This window comes from Falco cherrug, chromosome 5, assembly GCF_023634085.1.
Source record: "Falco cherrug isolate bFalChe1 chromosome 5, bFalChe1.pri, whole genome shotgun sequence".
NCBI classification, from domain to species: Eukaryota; Metazoa; Chordata; class Aves; order Falconiformes; family Falconidae; genus Falco; species Falco cherrug.
In genome coordinates, this window is record NC_073701.1 from 28165237 (window position 1) to 28185765 (window position 20529).

General features: G+C 42.0%; 1 protein-coding gene across 1 annotated transcript in view; it reads right to left on the reverse strand.

The window, feature by feature from the left end:
* The window catches only part of TMEM178B (transmembrane protein 178B), a 237235-nt gene that overhangs the window by 13887 nt on the left and 202819 nt on the right, over positions 1–20529 (reverse strand). Inside the window, exon 3 of the mRNA XM_055712386.1 lies at positions 17539–17676. Coding sequence (XP_055568361.1) covers positions 17539–17676 — 138 coding nt within the window. The remainder of the gene's footprint in view (positions 1–17538; positions 17677–20529) is intronic.

Here is a 20529-nt window from a genome sequence, read left to right on the forward strand (position 1 = left end):
TATTCTGGCTCTGTTGAAATATACATTTGAAATGTCCTGGCAGATTTTTTCAGATTTTTCTTATATCAAAATCTAAAAACTTTCTTTATATACCCCCCTTTTAAATACCACTGTCAAAATTTTGAAATCCCTCATAAAATTCAGATTCTATCCTCTGCACGTCTCCAGTCTCAGTCTAGGTGCCCTCTGCATTATTGGGGAAATCTTTAAAATATCCTGTTCTTGTTTTCCATCTCTGCAGCAATATTTCATTTCTTCCTGAGAACACTGCAAGGACAGGCTTTATAACTCTGTCAGGTGGTAAGTGTTGTGGAAAGACACATGTATCAGATGAGACTGAACCTTAGCCCACCCAGATGAGTCTAATTTTGATCTTTGGCCTCCAGCTTCATCAAAGCTAAACTTGAGTTCCTGAAATGTCACAGTTGCCACCCACACACCAAATAATGGATAGCTACAGACACTACGCACCTGTCTCAAGAGATAACAACTAAAGTCAACCTAAAGTTATTAGTTTATTTTTCCTCTCTAATTCCTCTGTATGTGGGCCTCCCTGGATCTCCTGGAGAGCCCTGGGCACAGAAGGCAACCTACAGGACGTGCTGAAGTAACACGTGTGGTCAGTCCCATGTGTTGTCCTGCTGTTCATGCACAGGTCAGTAGCGTGCTGTGTGTGCCACCTGTGCAGCACATCCTGCATCTGTGCACTAGCAGCTGCTAGGGAGGAATCTCCTACTCTTCCTGGTCCCATCCCTAAGAAAGCATAATCCTCCAAAGCACTTACAGCCAGCCTGGTTTTAGTGTCAAGCTCTGGTGCCCTTACCTCCTACTCCTTTCTGCCCCTGCTCCTGCTTCTCTCCTTCAACACTTTTCCAGTTGTTTCTCTGCTTCTTTGATCTTTCTAGTTGCAGTTGCATTGAAGAAATGGATTTTACACTCCCCACTCCAAAGACACAGGTAAGATTATGTGGTGAATTCACCGGGAATTAGGCTCAGACACTGGGGGCATTTGTAGGAATGTATATACACCACCATACCCACCTCCTTTACTTAGTAGGAACATCACACAGGTGTAGAATCTGCAGGCAAATCTCTATCAGGGACCTGCTGTGAGACCACCATCATGGCCCCCTCTCTGTTCCCTCTTCTGAGCACTGCTTTGTCTATTTGGACTGTCTTTACTCCAATGTCTTGTGGAGTCCTGCTCTTAGATCGTCTCTGTTGAAAAGGTCAGGGAATAAGTGAACTCTGGGTGCCTCCCCTAATGTTATATATAGCTGTCAGATGCCCCAAGTTATTCGTAAGTACTCATATTATGGTAGTGCCGCAGGGAACCGGTGAGGACCAGCAAGCTGCTGCAGTAGGTACTTATGCCTATTTAAATAAAAAAAAAGCCTTCTTGCCTCTCACTAGCACCCAATTAGTCTATAATCAGTGCTCTGGACTTTTGCAAAAGCCTTGCGAGATCCCAGGTTCTGGAGCTGTCTTCAGAGATGCCCTATGCTACTTCAAAGCACAAAGCAGGATAAATGGGGAAGTCTCCCTCACAGAATCCTTTCCTCAAAAATCAGGCGGTTTGATTAGAAACCACAAACTCCTTTCCATGTTTCACTATATTACTTAGGTTATCCAGTAACATCAAGGTATCTGGCAAGAGTGCGGTTGTTCTCTTTGTGACACATCTACATGACTAGTACAGTGTGGGATCGGGGAAAAAAAGGATCCATCAGAGCCACTGTCCTCTGAACCACGTTCTGTGGCTCATTTCAAATGGCTGTGGATAGAAAATGACATGAAAGGCCTTTCTTTGCTAGCAAGAACATGATAATTTCAGTTCTTTTTGAAATACAAGATCGTTAAAAGAGGTGGGTGGGAAAATCTGTGTGGCCAGACTGAAGCTGCATTTTCTAAGTACAAAAGGGAAGGAAATAACTTTGGATTTCAAATACTCCCTGTGATTTCACACTTTGTCTTCGCTGTTTTGATCACAAGCTCTTCAATGCAGCAAGTGTTGCTTACTCTTTGTACTTGAACAGTGCCCAATACACTGGCACTCCACCTTGCTGGGGGTATTCTGCCCCATAACAAATGAACAATAAAGAAGAACGAGTAACCACAACAGAGAATAAAACAAATCATGAGCATGAGACCTCTTTAAAAAAAGGATGTCCCCTTCCTGCCCCTTCGGTGGAGAATGTGCTAATCCCACGACGACAAATGATGACTGCCATGCACAACGTTAGCAGATGCATAGCACAGTCCTGAGTCAGTCACCCCCCTGTGCTTCTGCAAGATGTCTTGTATGGTACAGGTTTATCAGCCTCCCTTGTGCTATTCATTACAGACACAAAAAATGCCATTTTATACCACCTGGAGGAATCTTTATGGCCATTATATGAGTCCTATGTGTTGTCTGTATTCAGCCAAGCAAGAAGTTCCCACTTGCAGTTAATATGGTCTCTCACCAGGAGGGTTACTGAGTACAGTTACTACCTCATGACTGTTTGTTTTTCCTCATGAACTGGCAACAAAAAGGATCATCCTTGCATAGTGCACTATTGTTGGCTACCATAGTGAAAGAGTCATGGGTGGAAGGGATGCAGAGACTGAGCTTACACTTCAAAGTGTAGCCTCTGCTGGTCCAGGGAAGACGTGAGGCTGGGATGGCAGGGGGAGGAAGGCTATCACTCCTGCCTGCACTATGGACACAGCGCTTCAGAGCCAGCAGGACTAGCAAGTCAAGCATTCCCAACCCTGAGATTCCATTCCTCCCCAGAAAATAAACTGATCCCTTATTCACTTTCCTGGCAGGTTCTTGCCATCAGTGAGGTGCCCCCTACACAGGTACTAATGCCCCACATCCCCAGGCAGCTGCCACAATACAAACTTTAAAACACTTCCCTTAACTGGCCCAAGAAGATGAACAGACCTGAAGTCTGGTGGGTCCAGCCATGGCACTGGCACACAGAATGTGAAGGACAGGTGGTAATAAGAGACCAACAGGAATGTGCTGGTATGCGAGCTAGATGGGGGAGATAAAGACCTCCTCCTTCAGCAGCTGGGGAGAGCAGAATGCGCAAAGTTCTTTGTGCTGGGATTTACACGTTGTCATCCTAAGTGAAACACTAATGAATGAGACAAGGCAACAGTGGTGGTTTTGACAAAGAAAATTCATGTGTCACTGCAAAATGCTTCAGTCAGGTGAGAGATTAAATTTCATGTAAAGCTGTGTTTGTGCCACAGAAAATGCTGTTTGACATGAAGTCAAACCTCTGTCCTGACTGCTTATCAGACAGCTGCCCTTCCTCTTAGGCTGGTTTTGACAGTGCCTGTCCTGCTAACAGGCTGATGATCAACAGTGGTTTGAGCACCTGAGCTATTAAATACCTCATGGCTATCTTGCGCTTTTCCATCTTATATATTACAGAAGAAGAATATTAAACATTACACTGAATGTCTCTTCCATTTAGACCGGAAGTTTGTTTAGGACGGAGATGAACTTATTTGCTATATATGTGAATAAGATCAGGGTACTGCCATCCTTGCTGTGGGGCAGACACGGTCAGGAGAGGGATAGCTGGGACAGGTAATATTGTTGGTCAAAGCCTAATTCGGTGTGGCTGATGAGTCAGCGCCCTTTGCTGTAGCTGTTGGTAAGCATGATTATATCAAGCAGAGCCATGGGCCTCTGCTGCTAGAAATTTTTTTCTTTTTGGTAAACTCCCTTCTCTTTTCAATCAGCCCAGCTGTGTGAGGGGCTGCAATGCCTCCATTTACAGTTTTCAAGCCTCGCCTCCACAGGAGAGCAGAACTACTTGTGGGTGAACCGATTCAAATACAAACAGGCTCCAACCACTCATACCTAATCTGTTTTAATTTTGCCTAATGCTAGTGCCCCTCTGAATCCTGAACCATGTCAGAAGCCACATCCTTCATCGACAGACCTGGCTCGGCTTCCACAGTGATAGAGCTTGAGGGATTTTCCAGGGTCCACAGTGTTTTGTGAGACAAGAATTGCTACCTTTCTTAGATATACTGCAAACAAAGGTGAGCCTTGGTGGTTTTGGTGCACAAACAGACCCTGCTAGCATGAACTTCATCTAAACATTCTCATCCCTAATATTAGAGATGATTTGAAGTCAAGGGAAATCCAAAAAGCTAGTAAAAAATGATCTTGGCACCAAGTCAGCCTCTGAGACCCTCCTCTCTACAAATCATTTTTCTCATTATTTGGAAAACATTTCTTCCACAGGTGATGGAATGACACTTGCTCTCTCCCCTCTACAACAGGCAAAAATGACTCACAAACTGTGCTGTCAGATGTACAAGTAAACAAACCAAAACCCCCTGATTTTTCTCCCTTTCTTGGTTTTAGTGGTTCCCCTTCCTGCCCCACGCCTCCCCCCCCCAAGAGAAATACCAAGTATTACTTACAAGCACTAGTAGATAAAAAAAAAGAAACACAAAGGTATGGATTTAAAGATGTCCTCTGAAACCACACAATTCTCAAATAAATGCAAATCTCCACCTTTTAAAGTATTTCTAGTAGCTGCTATTGATGGCAATTTGTGGCCACTAATGTATTTGGAAGAAGTGCTTTAATTATCATCAGTTTTTTATTATAGGGTTATGGGGGAAAAATCTCACAAGTGAAACAATATTATCTTTACTTTCTCTCTGCCCTACTAGCTTTTACTATTTTCAAGGTACATCAAACAAACAAATAAAATGAGGTCTGTACATCAAACAAACAAATAAAATGAGGTCTGACCCTAAAGTGGAGTGTGTACCATTAGCTATTTAAATTATATCACAATCAAATGAAATTATTAAAGAATAAACTGAATTCCCTCCCTACACAGTGATGACAAAAGCCTTTTGGAGGGAGCAGCTTTGCAGTAAACTCCTTCTGTGCACGGATTAAACGCCTCAGCAGCACGCAGCTCTTGAGAACACTTTATTGCTCTGTGCATACATGCATAGAATATAAATTATTGCTTAATTATGTACTGTACCAGCAGAAGCAGCTTGCAGCATCACCAGTAGGTTGCAGAATAGCAAGGGGTTTACTGTAAAATTGTCCTTATAAAAAAAGCCAAGATGGAAAGAGAAGTCTGACTGGGTGATGGAGATTTAGTGCAGTGTCCTTGTGAGACCACATACCCACCTGGGTTGGAACTTAATGCATTTTTATTTCATACCATTAGCCAGAGTACACTGCAGAGTCTACAGTGGTGCTATGATACTACATTACAGCCACTGTCAGAATGCGATTTGCATTTGGCCTTTGGCCTCCTACCTCAAAATGTACCAGCGGCATCCACACCACACCAGAGCTGTGCGCCCACTGTGTGTTACTTCAGCGGCGGTGCCTGTCTTTGAATGGCCACTGCACAAGCCATAATATGTTATGGCAACAGAGGACTATGTATCCTCTTTCGCAACTGCCAAACACTGAATGGGTACCACCCTCAGGCTCATGTAAATCAGTATATGGAACAGTACTACAGCAGCTGAGGGCTGATCTCCACTTTGCCGTGCTGATACAACTGTCAGGCTGTATTGCACATTATAGTACCCTGCAGATTTGCACATGGTGACATTTCTGCTACCACATCCCATGTGCACGGTGCATGGGACTGCACTGGGAGTGGATACCCATGCTGTGCACTACAGCAGCCACTGAGCACCAGCTACGAGCAGGCACCATCTGAATTTATGAGTTAGCATGCAAGGCAAACCCAACACAACTTAGCTAAAGGCATGTTATTTTGATAAAATGGACTAGTGAGAAATTGGAGAGTTGATCAAAAACTGAGTTGAATAACTCTGATTATTTTAGCAATGGTGATTCCTATGACCCACCCAAAATAACCTAGAAATAATAAAGTGACTTGACTATAGCCATCAAGCAAACATAATGTCTCATCAACTTGCAGCCACAACAGAGGAGGCAGCAAAAATTGTGCCAGTTGTAGTAGTGGTGTGTGATTCGGTATTTTACTGGGAGCAGAAGGGAAAGGAAGAGGATCTCTTAATGTCAAAATGAAGAAACATCCTAATCAATGCTTAGTGAAACTATCCCATCCTTGTGCTGGCAAGCATGATGCTTGGCAACATGGGGAGTCTACCAGCAGGTTTCTTGTATCCCCTGAAGTATGAACCTCCCAGGATGGCCCAGGAAGAGGCTAAAAGATTAAATGGAAAAGGGCACTGGAGATCTGAGCAAACTCGAGTGACTCTGTCACATCTCAGGTTTACCAGATGACAAGACACAGAAGTTTAATACCAAACTGTACCTCAGGCAGGTGCTTCCCAGCCTAGGCATTGCCAGGGCTGAAGAGAAACCTGTGCAGTCAGGTTGGGTTTGCCTTGCCACAGGACATCTCCCATAGCGTGGGGAATCCGCGCACCACATTTGGTCTTTAAGCAGCCAGGTTATTCTGCCTCTTTCTGTGTAAGGTCTTTTTCTTCTAGTCAAAAATTGAACCTTTCTCAGAAGAAACCTCAGAAGGCTTGTGGAATCTTTCTTTTATAGAAAACATTAAATGCTGAAAAGTCTTCAGACAGATGTTCTTCAAGACAAGTGAAACTGGAGAACAGACACAGCACAAACAAACTCAGTGTAGCCTTCTTCCATGTTGCCTAGTGTGTGCTACTAAAAACACTCTTAGAGGGAATACTTTCAGGGCTGAAAGGGTAGAGTTATTCGCATGCCTTTTTAATCCTTTTGTTCGCTGAAGGCACTGCTAAAGGAGCCATTGGGAGCTCTGGGTGCTGGTGATGGCTACTTGATTTGGATATTTTCCCCTACAGGTGCTGGAGAGAAGCCTATCCATTGCATTTTTCAAGTGACCAGAAGACTCTGTGGTTGTACAGCTTTCAGTTGTTTGTACTGAATGTGAACTGAGGATCTTTGCTTGCAAAAGGCTTTAGGCTGTACTACTGTTTTCCTAAGCTAACCTGCCAGGAAAATAAAAACTCTTTCTGTACGGGCTGAGTGATACAGTTACTGAGATAAAATAGCCAGAAATCAAAATAAGATGTAACTGTCTTGTCAACAAGAACCACTTGGTGCAGGCCACCTCTATGAAGTTTACATCATTCACATGAAAGCTTGTGAGCAACAGACTACCCTGACCCTGTACTGCCTTGAAGGATCACATGCTGAAATCTTTTCTGTTGCAGAAGAAATATCTCTTCTGCCTCTGTAGCCCACACAAGTACATCGGCATGACTTGGCATGACTCATCTCTGTATCCCCTGGAAGAGCCAGGTTGAGCAGAAGTGAGGAAGGCCCCACTCATCTAGTTTCTGCCAGCTCTAGCTGCTTTTTCTATGGAATTTTAAGTGGCCAGTTGGACTCTGTCCAGGCAGATTAGACAAAGAACGCATAGCAGTGACTTGTCCAAAGGGAATGTTGTTTCTCTAAGTTGACCACCAGAGGAGCCAAGAAGGTGAATCTAAACCTTGCTTCAGCCTTTGCAATTAACAAGATCTGCCACACAGAGAAATTTTCTCCCCTTCCTCTCTGTAAAGAATTCTTTCTGTCTAGCAAATCGTGCCAGTATTACTCTTCCTTCTGTTGCATGTACAGTCTTCTTTCCTCTTTGATGCCAACATCAGGCATGCAAACAACTCTGCAAACATTTTTTTTTAAATAAAAATCAACCCAAGAATAAATGCCAGTTTTGTTTTCATTTTCTTCGTTTGGCCTTGATGTGTCTTGCCACTGGAATTCAGAAGCCAGCAACAGTGGCTGGTGATATTATTAAAGGATAAGGAATGACCACAGAATTTTAAAATACACGTAACAAGTTTTCCACAGCTGTGGGTGGGAGTCTTGTATTTCTATTGGATCTGTCTCCTCTACTTTTCTTCTACTTGAATTCACCTTCTGTCAGCCCCCCAAAGACCTACTGACATCCCTGAGAAGCAAACTAGATTACATACCCTTCATAGACTATGCTACGTTTTCTGTTCTCGTAACTCTAGAAGGTACTGATGCTTCTGTCAGTACCTCCCATCCTGGTAAGGGAGAAATTACAAGTCAGTATAGCTGACTTTAAGTGAACACACAGAGGAATATGAACAGTTCTTTTTGCTGAAAAGCCAGAGCAAGCTGACTCTTAATTTACTGTATGCCAAGTTCAGGGAGACTGATTTAAGACTGAAAAACAATGAGTTTATAGGTACATATACACTGCTTGCCTTGTCTTTTCTCCAGACAATAAGATCTCTGCACTTCATTATGAAGCCCTTCCTCTCCTTCTCCTAAATGCCAGTGCTCTTCTGTGTTCAGGTACAAGGTTGTCACTGGAATTGCTTGTGTTGGTATTTCTCCCCCCAGCATTCAAGTGCACATATAGAAGCATCAGAAATGAGCCACACACACACACACACAAAAAAAATCCAACACATTTGAAGGTTGACTTTGAAGTCAGCTGATAATGTTTCCATGGAGATCAAATGCTATGGAGTTGACAATGAATTCTCTCATTGTGCCTTTCCTTCCAGGAAAAGAGAAAAAACCCAACCACTTCTAAATGACTACATCCTGCAGTACAGCTGTGCTTTTGATTTGAAAAAAAAAACATTTCTGTATCCCAGCGCCATTCTCTTAAGGAGGTGTTAACTCTTAGTTCCTGGGTTTTCAGGGCTAGGTCATCCAGTACTGACCTAAAGAATCAGCTAAATTCTTGAGGTACTGGAAAAAAATAGTATCTAATGAAAATAGTGAGAAGGACATAACTCTGCTTTTGAACTTATGCTCTAAGAGATGCAAAGATGGGTGTTATGATTCCCCTTGAGGAGTATTGTAACTCAAGATTATAAAAGAGCATTTCAGTGGCTGGTACGCAGTGACACACGGGTGCCTGTACAGTGAAAGTAGGCGATCTTTCGTATTTCCAGAGACTCCTATTTCCTTTTCACAATGGGTGCCAGCATTAATAAATAAATAAATGCAAAATGTGTTCTCAGTGCACCAGTAAGCATAGAGAAGTACTAGAAGTAAAGACATAGCACGCTACCCTAGCTCTGCCTTTTAAGTATAATGTATTGTGAACCTTGTCATGCTGTCAGCTGGGCAACTGCTTTCTACATTGGAAATGTTAAACAGGCCACCTTGGCATCATATTAAAACCTCAAAAAATGGCAAGGGGGAGTGTATGTCTGCGTGGATGATTTCCTAATGTTTTGGGGTTTGGTTTTTTTTGAGTGAAAATAGGAAATTAGATAACATTCAAAAGGAAAGTGATACCAGTTTCTAAAGGTTGATTACTGTTGGTCAGTCAGTCAGGATGAAGAAGCACCTCCAGTCCTATCTACGTATGCAGACTGGATGTATATATGTCTAGTGGATCTATGTCCATATACGTGTATCAGGACATGCATGCATCCATCAGTGTTGAGGTTTTGAAATACATAAGAAAAGAAGGGCCACTCTTTAGGCCCCAGAAAGATAGCCTAAAATGGGAGCAAGGAACATGATCTGCAACCCCACGAGGGATACTGCAATCTGTGCAGGAGAGACCTGTTTGAACAGAGGGACTGAGACATCTGTAAGTGATGAAAAAGGTCATTTATAAAAACAGGCTAGCTCTTATTACCTTAATATGCATGCACTTGGTCTTGTTGTGTTGCCGTCTGATGGGCACTAAGGCACAAAGCCTGCATGGCTGCTCTGAGCTCTGGGTCTCATCACAGGTCCATAAAGACCTCCGTCAGCTCCTTTTCTGCCTTCCACAACACCCTTGTAATTTGTTTGAGGGTTTTAAACAATCAAGAGCCTTAGAGAGGTTTAAACATTTAAAACCCATTAACACTGTGCATTAACTCAAGTTCATTCCAATTCGAGGCCTGAAATCACTTTAAAGCATAATGCAAAATGTAACCAAAAGTGCAAGTAAGAACAAGAGTGTATGTGTGTGGTGTGGGAGGCATGGCAGAGAGGGCGCTGACCTTGTCACACTGAGGCTTTTTTCAAAGACTTTCATAACCAATTTATGGCACCTCTTGATACAAACCAGCCTTTGTCTCCATCTGGAGGTCAATCTGCATAAATAAATTCTTACAGTGGTCTGCAAGGAGTTTTGCTGAATTCTTAAGTTCTTCTGCAGTCATCACTAATTTAGTATCTCCTGTAGGATCAAAACTTGATCAGCATCTCACCGTTTCCAGTAATCTAACTTTTTTTGATTTATAAATACTTTCCAAACTGACAAAAGGTATTATGCCTTTGTGAAAACTGTATTTATGCCAAGCTTCACAGCTCAGATAACCGCTACTTATTGTAGACTTCTGTTTTTATAAAGGTGATGTGCTTTTCCTTAAGATCTGTATGCATACACTTGTGCACACCCATATGCATTTGCCTTTCCATATAAAGAAAGATTTTATGTAAACTCTCTAATGCTATTCCTTTTGGGAAAGAAGCAAAAGAAACTGGATTTTCAAAGAATGTTATGGAAAAGGAAAAAAAATAAATATGAACACAGAAAGTATTTTCCAACTTCCATGTCACCACAAGTGAACATCCTGAAGAATGGGTAGAGGCCTTGATTATTGATGAGAAATAGAAATCCTAGGTGCCCTGTTTGACACACTGTATTTCTAAATGAACACCGAAGAATGTCTTTCACTTTCTCTTTTTGTTTATCTTTCTTTTTGCCTCCTCTTGGCAGCTGCTATGCAAGTACTTTGTAACTGCCTAGGAGATGTCAATCACAGAGCTTTGCCTTACACTTGCTGTATTAAATTGCTCCATTTTTGTTTCCTAAATTATTCAGCAGTGGAGTGATTATTTTGAGATGGCAGGACCACAGTTGTGTAGAATAAACACTCTTATTTGCTACCGCTATGTGCTATTTTCAAAGTACAGTGAGTTAAATTTGGGACTCAAATGACTCAACAGCTGGTAACGATCCATGGCTGCAAATACACAGATGCCTCAGTTGTCATCTACTAACATATGCACAGCACAGGCGAAGCAAGCACAGCACACAGGCTTGGGGAGTTTGAAGACCAGACTGTCCATGGAGGTGGGGAGTGACAGAGGATACAGACGTGTGCAGCACATCTGTACTGACAAATGTGCCACATGGGCTCCCAAGCCCTATTTTGAGGTCCCACTTTCTGATGGGGTTTGCATCCCCCAGTATCAGCCTTGTCGTCAGCTCCTGGCCACAGCAAGTAGTGGTCTGGCAGCTGCTGGGCTCTAGCAGACACTGGCACGAAGCCCTGAGTGTGTCCTTGTCCCCCCCGGCACCTTGTGACAGACCTGTGTGAAACGTGGCACGGATGGGGTGGGAGAAGGTGACCACGTGTAAATGGTCAGTTCATCCTCCGGCTGCAGGGCTAATAAAGCAGTTGGTTGACTTACCCCTGGACTGAAGGAAGGAATATTTTGGAACTACTTCTGAGAAGGGAGAAGGATGGAAATTATTTATAAAAGGTTGTTTCTCCCTGGATTAGACTATGAAAGCAGAATGTACTCATACATTCTAAGTGGGTTGTTCTTTATTTCTTTAATAAACATCCTTTCTTGTGTATCTGAAATAAAGCATTAAATTGTGCCAGCACACCTGCATAACTTGAATTTTTCTTCCCTCTCACACATCTTTCCTGCCTGCTTATCTCTGCTACAGCAGCCAGCACTGGAAAGAATAGGTGTTCACTTCTGCTGTGGGAAAAGGTTTGAAGCTTTTGTTAACCCTGACCTAACTCCTGTGAGTATGGATGAGCTGCAAAGAGGAATGTTTCCACAGCACTCTTAGGTGGGTCAGAAGAAACCCAAATCACCAGCAGAAGTGGGCTGGCAAATGGTGCTCAAATCCCCCAGACTGGCAGAGCATCACTGGAGAGGAGAGAGGAGGAGAGGATGAAAGAAATTCCTGATGTTTCTGAAAGTAAATGCTAGGGCAGAAAATCAGAGGGAAAACTCCATAGCACTGCTGTATGTGTGCAGCAAGACTTCCAGGCCTTTAAGTGCCAGTAAAAAAAAAGTATTTCAGACTCCCGAGCAAAGCCTCAAGCCCAGTATTTCATGCAAAAATGTCACTAGGCAAAGACAAGAAATGAGCTGCTATGTGAGACTACAGATCATTTTATTACAGATCTGCATGGTGAAGCTAAATCACATGAATAAGGGCATTTAGCAGCTGGAATAATTTTCAAATAGACTAATTAGAGACTGAATTATTAATGGTAAAATTTATAATTGGCTCAAAGCAAGGTTACAGCAAGAAACATGCTTGACTTTGCAAAGAGTAATGAATATTTGCAAGGCTAGTAAAATTACATGCTTCTCTAAGGAAACTTAGAAAATGGGAAAAAACCCTAAAGTGATCCTAAAGTGCATGTCACAAGACAAAACTGGCAGAGACCAGATAAGAGTGAAGAGAACAGGTAAAACAGTAAACAAGCGCAGAGATGATTTATCGCATTTATTTGCAGTAAATTTGGAACAAAATAAGACAATGCAGAAGTCTCTCCCTGAAGGGCTGCCTTGTTAGGCATGCAGTAAAACCGCTAACTATTTCACTGGAATGTGTTCTCAGTACAAATTACAGACTTACAAGAGGAAAATACATGAATGTGTGGCTGAAGGACAGAACTCTGATAAGGATGATAAAATCTCTTTCTTTGTGGGTCTTTGAATACATCTACAGAGGCAAGTAATGTAGCTTTGGCCAGGGGTGATTTTGTGCTGAAGCAAGCACCAGAACAAGGTATTGGAAATGCCATTTTATATTTCCAGCTGGGACAAGGGACAGCAGTTCAGCAAGGAGGTGTACCAGGTCGGGAAGGGAAGGAGGCAACCGCTGCTAAAGCACTGGAGCATGCCACCACGGGGCGGCCCTGCCACCCCACTTTCCCCAAGCAGGCGCTGATGAGGAGGAAAAAGGTTTTGGGGCATTTAGGTACAAAGTCAGCCCTGTCCTCAAAACTAGAAATAAATCAAGCCACATGATGTTTCGAAACAGCTGACTGAAATTAAATCAGAGCTGAACTGGGAAACAACAGGTTATCAGAGATTGTATTTAAAAGCTGCTTTTGTAAAGCGAGTACAATACCAGAAGGTGTGGTGAGGTTGGGTTTGCACAGCTGTGGAAGGACAATCCACCTAGCAGAATCTGAGGTGCTAAAACAGGAAGATCCTATGAATGAATATGTTGGTCAGCAGGCGGAAAACCCCAATAGTTAGATGGATATCTAGCTTGTCTGCTTATCATGAAACAGAAAATATTCTTGAACAACCCAAAGAACTGATACAGGAATTTGCCTTGGTAGACTTCCAGTGTGGCACTTCATAGCATCTCAACTCGTTGAAACTGGAAGAAAACCTGAAATCTGACCTTGACCTGGCAGTAATATTAGCTGCTGTTGAGGGAGTAAAGACACCAATCAAATGACTTGACAGGTTTGCCATAATAATAAACCCAAACAAGTTAAAGCTTTGAATACATTCAAAAGAACTCAGAGCCAGAAAATGCGAGCACTACTTCCTGGGAACTGATGAGGAGGTCGTGTCTAGACTTCAAAAACCAAAGGCATGGTTTTGGTGCAAGTAAATATAACTTTCATCAAAACACAATGTAAAAAATGCCCCATATGCATTTCCTCAGGTAAATGTTTAACTGAATTCCTTTTAGACTACTACCAAATACTTGATAAGCATGAAAACATCAGGTTTGCCACAGGACTCTGACATTTGGAAGCAGTGTTACAGATGCTTCAAAGGCTCCAGAAATGATTATAAAATTACAAAATTACTGGATGACATGCCCAGTATGGAGCTTTTACTGGTACAAAGATTTTCAATAATTTGCACGTAGAGAAAACGCAAGAAGCTGCAAGAGGATGTGCTTGTGGAGTTATGCATAATTTGAGTGTGACCCACTTCTGTAATAGAATTAAACAGTCTCAAATAAGATGCATAAAATGAACTAGTCTTAGTGAAACTTAAAAGCACAATTCCAAATGGAGAAACTCTCAGGAAGCGAAACTCTCCCACCTTGCAGGATAAAATCACACTGACAATACTAAAATGAAACTACAACAGATACTGCAACTTTGGGTACAGGAGGCTATGCAGCAGTACCATTATGCAAAATGAGGTCAAAAATACTAAACATAATTTGCAGTATCCATCTGGCTCTGCACAAGATGAGGGACTGAAAAAAATATTCTACTACGGTCAGGCAAATGCTGTTGTTCAAGATAAGGAATCCAAGTACAAATTCTACAATAAATACAGAAAAATTTGCAGAACAACTTTGGAAGCCACGAGAGACCTGTGATTGCTGTTGATATAGATACATCTGGACTAATCAAAAAGATGATTTTGTAATAATTTTTTACTTGTTACAAAACATGTTGAATAACAGTGTAAATCACAGTTTATATGTCCTGGATTCCAGATGAGCTAATACCAGATAACGGCCTGCATTTCACAAATTACTTATTTCAGGAATTTGCTTGAGAAATCAGATCAAGCACGCTAAAGCAAGTCCTTATTAGGCACCGCCACATGGGCTAGCAAGGATACTGTTCAGTAAAGATAATAAAAACCCGGAGGTCCAAGGAAACCACGTCTGGTCTTGTTAGATTATCATAGCACATTTCCCAGTGCTCCACTGAGATTTCCTGGTCAAAGAATTATGGGCAATAAGGGACAAACCCCATAGATATGGTAAGCCAGGAATGTTTAAGCATTACAGAGGAGCTATTTGTCTAGAAATTAAAACAGAGCAAATGCTACAAACATAGCCAAGACAAGCGGCATTGCAAATGAAAAGGAAAGTTAGATTTCAGGCTGATTATATAGCTACCGTTTTAACACAGTCTGAGTTTTAACTCTCATCTGCAGCGAGGTCAGATGCCATAAGCCTCCCAAAGCATTTTTCCTGTTACTAGGCCAGAGAAAAAGCTAGGCAAAACTAAGAGGCACACTAGCTCCATGCATTTTGAGGACCAGCAGGATGAAATGTAGACAGCATTTACACCATCATAGAAGTAACATCTTTGTATTCAAACTCTGTCCAGGAATAAAAAGGTTCAAATTAAAAGATTCATTGGCTGTAAAAGGAATGACTATGCAACATATGACACAGTCCGAAAACATGGATAGCTACTGACTTTTAGATTAGATGGTCTATTTGTGTATTTTTTTAGCTGACTGCTTCAGTTTGTAGGTGTTACTTTATGCACATATGCTGTTAAAAGAAATCAGGAAAGGTATAGCAGTTGCCACTGACTTGTGCAAAACAAGAAACAGATCAACCTTTTGTAACCCTGATCCACATGTCTCTGCTGGAGCAGAAAATAAGTTTGATCTCCTCCCAACACATCTTTATTAAAAATATCACACATCTTGACAGAATTTGACAGATAAAAAAAATCTAGTGCCTCTCATATCAATTAGTTTAAGATTCCAACTACTGGACTTTTTTGTCTATGCAAAGAGCATGCTACAATCAGATGACTTCTCCTTGCATAGGTACTTCCACACTGTGTTCCAGTCAATTACAAACCTTCTGTTAAACAGTTTCAAGCAATCACCTTTTTGCGGCATGCTGTATTTTTCTTCTTTTTCAGACCTTGAGTCATTCTTGCAGCTCTTCTGCAAACATCTCCCAATTTTTCTATGTCCTTCTCCAGTATGGACACCAGATTAGGATGTCCAGAAATAGATGTCCTTTGCCCAGAGATAGCCCCACCTCTGCTCTTATTGCGCATTCCCATCAAAATAGGTACGTTTAGCAGCTGCATTGCACTGAGAGCTCCTGTGCAACTGGATGCTCCCAGCAACCATGATCCCAGAGACCTTTTCAGAGCTGCTGCTTTCTGAGAGGCAGCCTCTCATTCTACGAGGATGACTGACACTTTTTGTTCCCAGTTGCATAACCTTGGATCTGTCTCCGCTGAAATACGTATTGTTTGAGCATACCAAAAGACGGTTTTGTGAGCTATGAGTGACCCATCCCATTATGCATGGTTACACTGAGTCTTGTTTCACCTGAAAACTTTTATCAACCAACTTTCAAATCACTGACAAATAACATTAAGCCAACAAGTAATCTCTGTAGCTGCACTAGAAACTCCCCCATATATGATGAAGATTTCCAGTTAGTAAAGAATTCTTAGCTAATTCCTAATAAAATTGTTTTCTATATTTATTTAGTACAGTCCTAATATTTTAATCTGAATGTTGTACTGTAGTAAATGAAATCCACACAGATACCTGAGTATAATGGAGCAAAATAGGCCCCTGTGCAAACTAAGCTTTTAATTACATAAGAAATACCAAGCTATTCTGGCAGACCCATTGCCCATAAAGTATCGACACCCACAACAAACCATTTACAGACATCTGCATATAGACCAGTGTGTGCTCGCACAAGGTACTGGTAGACTTCAAATGTGTTTTGGGGCACCAAGAGAGCTAATATCTATGTTACCGCACCAACAGCACTGGAACATAAATACTTGTTACCCGAGCACTTAACTCCTCTTCTGGGACTAAAGAAGCTTTCCTGTAATTCATACACTCAGCCGTGTCACACCACAGAACAGGTGAACAGGTGACCACATGCACTATGATCTGCCTGGGAGGCAAAACCCCAGTTGAACAAAAAACACCAGCAGAGAAAAGAGAGAACAGAAATAGTGCTGTTCACTATGAGGCGTTCACCCAGCGCTGTGTTTGGGACTTGACTCTCACATCCTTCATTTCAAGTAACTGCGTGTCATGAAACCTGCTGACAGAATCGGATGGCATCTGTAGTAAGAAAGGCTGGAACATTACACGGGAAATGTTGGATGACCTCGAGGGCTGGTGTAGTAGAAAGGGGAAGAAGCTCAAAAGCATAGAGTGCCAGGGCATGTACCTGGGGAGTAATAAACAGAACCTCTGCCGTAAATTGGGATATCATCAGTAGGAAATTACAAAGGAGGAGAAAGGCCTGGATGTATTATCCAACTGAAAGACGACTGTGGGTATCTAGTGTGACCCTGCATGAAAAAGGCAAATGTGATAGATACATTAGAGAAAGAAGAGAGACACATAAACTAAAGGTTACATTCAACTCCAAAACAACTGATGGGGAATAAATACATGTTAAAATTTTGAGCACGGTTTCTAGTTACCAAAGTAAAGAGTCCCACTGTGGTGAAACAGGATGTGGTGGGAATAACATCTGCACAATCTTCAGATTTTTATTACTAAATTTATTAAGCTTATTAAGTTCAAGGGTGACAATGTTACTTGCAAAAACAGAGCACTGGACTGAACAACTCAGAAGGCCCTTTCCAGTCCTGTGACTTATGGACACTGCTATGTGACAGAAGTAATGTAACTATGGTTGGGTTATCTTTGATGTCCACCAGAAGGAGCTTGGGATGAAACCAAGTCCAGATCACCTAAAACAACTCTGAAAACATGTTTTCAGCAACTTAGAAAAGAAGGGACGTGTGGAAAGAGGAAACATGAAAACAGCGAGGAAAATACATTTCTTCAAACACCAACATCCTTACCTCCCATGAGGAAGAGAAGCCCCGCCACATACTGCATAAGGCCTCGATCCCAACAGCACCCCAGCACCCCAATAATCCATCCGAAGAGGATGATGGCCACAGCCATGCCCATGAAGCCAGCTGTCATCCTACGCAGATCTGCAGTGGGAAAGACAGAAAAACAGTATGTGTGTGAACAGTGAATAATTAGCATCATCAGAAGTTTGTAACAGTCTCAATCCAAAACACTACTGATCTGCAAGGTCTTTAGTGTGTGTTGGCATGGGATGATTTGAGTAAGGATGGTTCAGAGGGAGGACGATCCATAAATTAAGAAACTAGCTTGGGCTGGGGAGAAAGAGCAGGTGACTATTTCACCATACAACAAGGCTCAGTGCAGATGCTCCCAAGTGATTTGTGACAATTTGCTCAGGAATTAAAAGTTGTAAAATGGCCTCAGTGCAATGCTGTACCTAATAGCTCTAGTGTCTGAGTAGCACAGCATCTGTTTAAATCCAGCCTTCTCATCTCCATCCATTACTCTACTGCATCCAATGGATCTACCTGCTCAAACTGATATACAAAGCAGTCTCTATGCTTTGCTCCAGTGCAGACGTGATGGGGAATCCACCTTGGTTCTGATCCCCTGTATGATCCTGGGCAAGTCATTGAGCCCCTCTGGGCTGTGACTTCCCATGTGTAAGTTGGGCCATGATGCCTTGCTGTCCAGCAGTGGTGTGTGTGGAACCCGGTACCTCCAGGATGATGAGGCACACAGATGTTCTGGTGTCAGAGATAATAAATGCACTGCAGATACATGGCTAGGGCATAGGACACTTTATTGTCTTTTCTTGTATCTATATGGTGACCTTGTCAGATGATTTTTGGTGAGGACATTTCTGAGTGCTCTGGGGAGCACTCAGAGTAAGAGGAGGTCAGGGACTGTAGTGAAGCATTTTGTGCTCTGCAAGTGAGGACTGAGTACATCTGATATGGGTGCATGGATTTGACCTCTATTTATCTCATAAATAAAGGAAAAAGATGCCCAGGACCTAATGTAAGGAACCCTTAAATTAGGCCTGGCTACATCACGTATTTGCCATCTGCAAAAAGAATGGGACTACTGGGATCCTCTGACTCCCTCTGCATGTGCTGGAGGGAAAAAGAAATTTTTCACAGATGTTTTTGATGTGTAATCTGGGCAGGCAGACCACCTGGCAACTGAAATAGCAAGGACTATGAGAGCTAAAGAGCATCTTTACACCCTCAACAGAACAGATGAGGGCATCTTCACTAACATTTGATTGTTCCCTGTCCCCCACCATGCAAGCTTAGAAAGTTTAAGCACTGATATGTCAAGAGTCTATGTGCAGGGAAAATTCCAGCCAAGTCGGTTCTCCAAACATTTGTTTCCCTCCTGAAACATTTTCTTTTAATTTTTTTTTTTTTTTTTGCATACGAATGATTTCACTTTCTTACAAGAAACAGAATGCTTATGACAGGGGGAGGAAGATTTGAAAACTGTGAATCATCCACCAGTCTCTGTGGCAGCTTTTCTCCTTGGCTGCCCTTTGACTGTTTCTCAATTTCTGTTATTTTTTTACCTTTTTCCCACAGTGGAGCAAAAGGACCACCAATACCAGCAGAGCAGATTCAGTGAAATTTGTGAACAGTGATAAATCAGCATTGTCAGAGACTTACAAAACTCCTTACCCAAAATGCTAAGTGTCTACAAGATCTGTAGGTGTGTTGGGACAGAATTATTTGATCCAGTGGAAGGCAGCTTAGTCAGGGCTGTGTTCATTACATCAGTTCTTATGCAAGATTGAGTTGCAGAACTCTATCCCTCCCTTGAAACTATAACCAGTTCCTGTAGATTGACACCGTTTTTTCAAGGAGTCCCTGTGACAATGTAAAGATTACCAGGCCTTCAGCCCACCAGTGACCAGGGTCCTTTTAACATGATACACATCTTGAAATTAGTATTTTTATTTTAGGTTTGTGACTGTCGACAAAAAAAACTTAATAGAAACTCCCTACAAAGCATTTGAATATGTTCAAGGAAGTCTAGTGCAGGAAAAAAATGCATTTCCTGCAGAAACTCATACTTCCCATAGGCAACACTAGTCTCTTCCTTTGGAATTTCTCAGAGTGCTTTCTAAAACAAGCAGTAAATGTTAGCAAGCATCTTTGATGGCAGAGTGTCTTCCTACTTTTCAGCCCATGAAGGCCTGGGCTCAATTTGAAAGATATATAAAACCATAAAATGTTTACTGTTTCCTATGCCATTTTCAATAACAGCACAACACGTCTCTCAGAAGCACTGCACAGCTGTCTGTGTCAGCCCTACAAAACCCGGCCATTTAAACTTGCAACTGCTGACTGTAGGTAACAGCACTTGCTCGTCCTAATGGAAACATACCCTAACAACCTGCTTTTAATGAGCTAAATTTAAATAGCTTTATTCAGCTGCAAGATGTCAGTAACTTCTCGGACCTACGCTAATGACTAGCTGATGGAGCCAGTTTTCATAGATCCCAGAGAGGATCACAGGCATTCCCACATCCTACATACCAAACTGAGAAACTTTTTTTTACCCCACTAAAATCAGTGTGAGTTTGTCATTGAACAGAAGAGTTGAAGTAGCAGGACCAAGATTTCTAGGCCTAGTTTTGAAGTTTGCTTCACTTGACCTCTTCTCCAGGTGGAACCTAAAATTCCCTTTCTAACAAAACAGCAAAATCCATCAGCATCTCAACTCTGGGCTTACATTATCTCTTGACAAAAACAGAAAGCTAACCTCTGACAGACACTTAATACCACATATAAAAAAAATCAAAATTTAAATTCCTTATGAAATCTTGCAAGTTCAGTGGGCTTAGTCTAAGATTACCATTGCTTAGGCCAGCTGCAAAGCTGCTCCTCGCAAGCCCAGCCATAAGGTCTTATCTGAAATAAATAAAATATAAACTTCCTTTTCTATTCAAAACTATCTTGGCTTTTGTCCTGCCA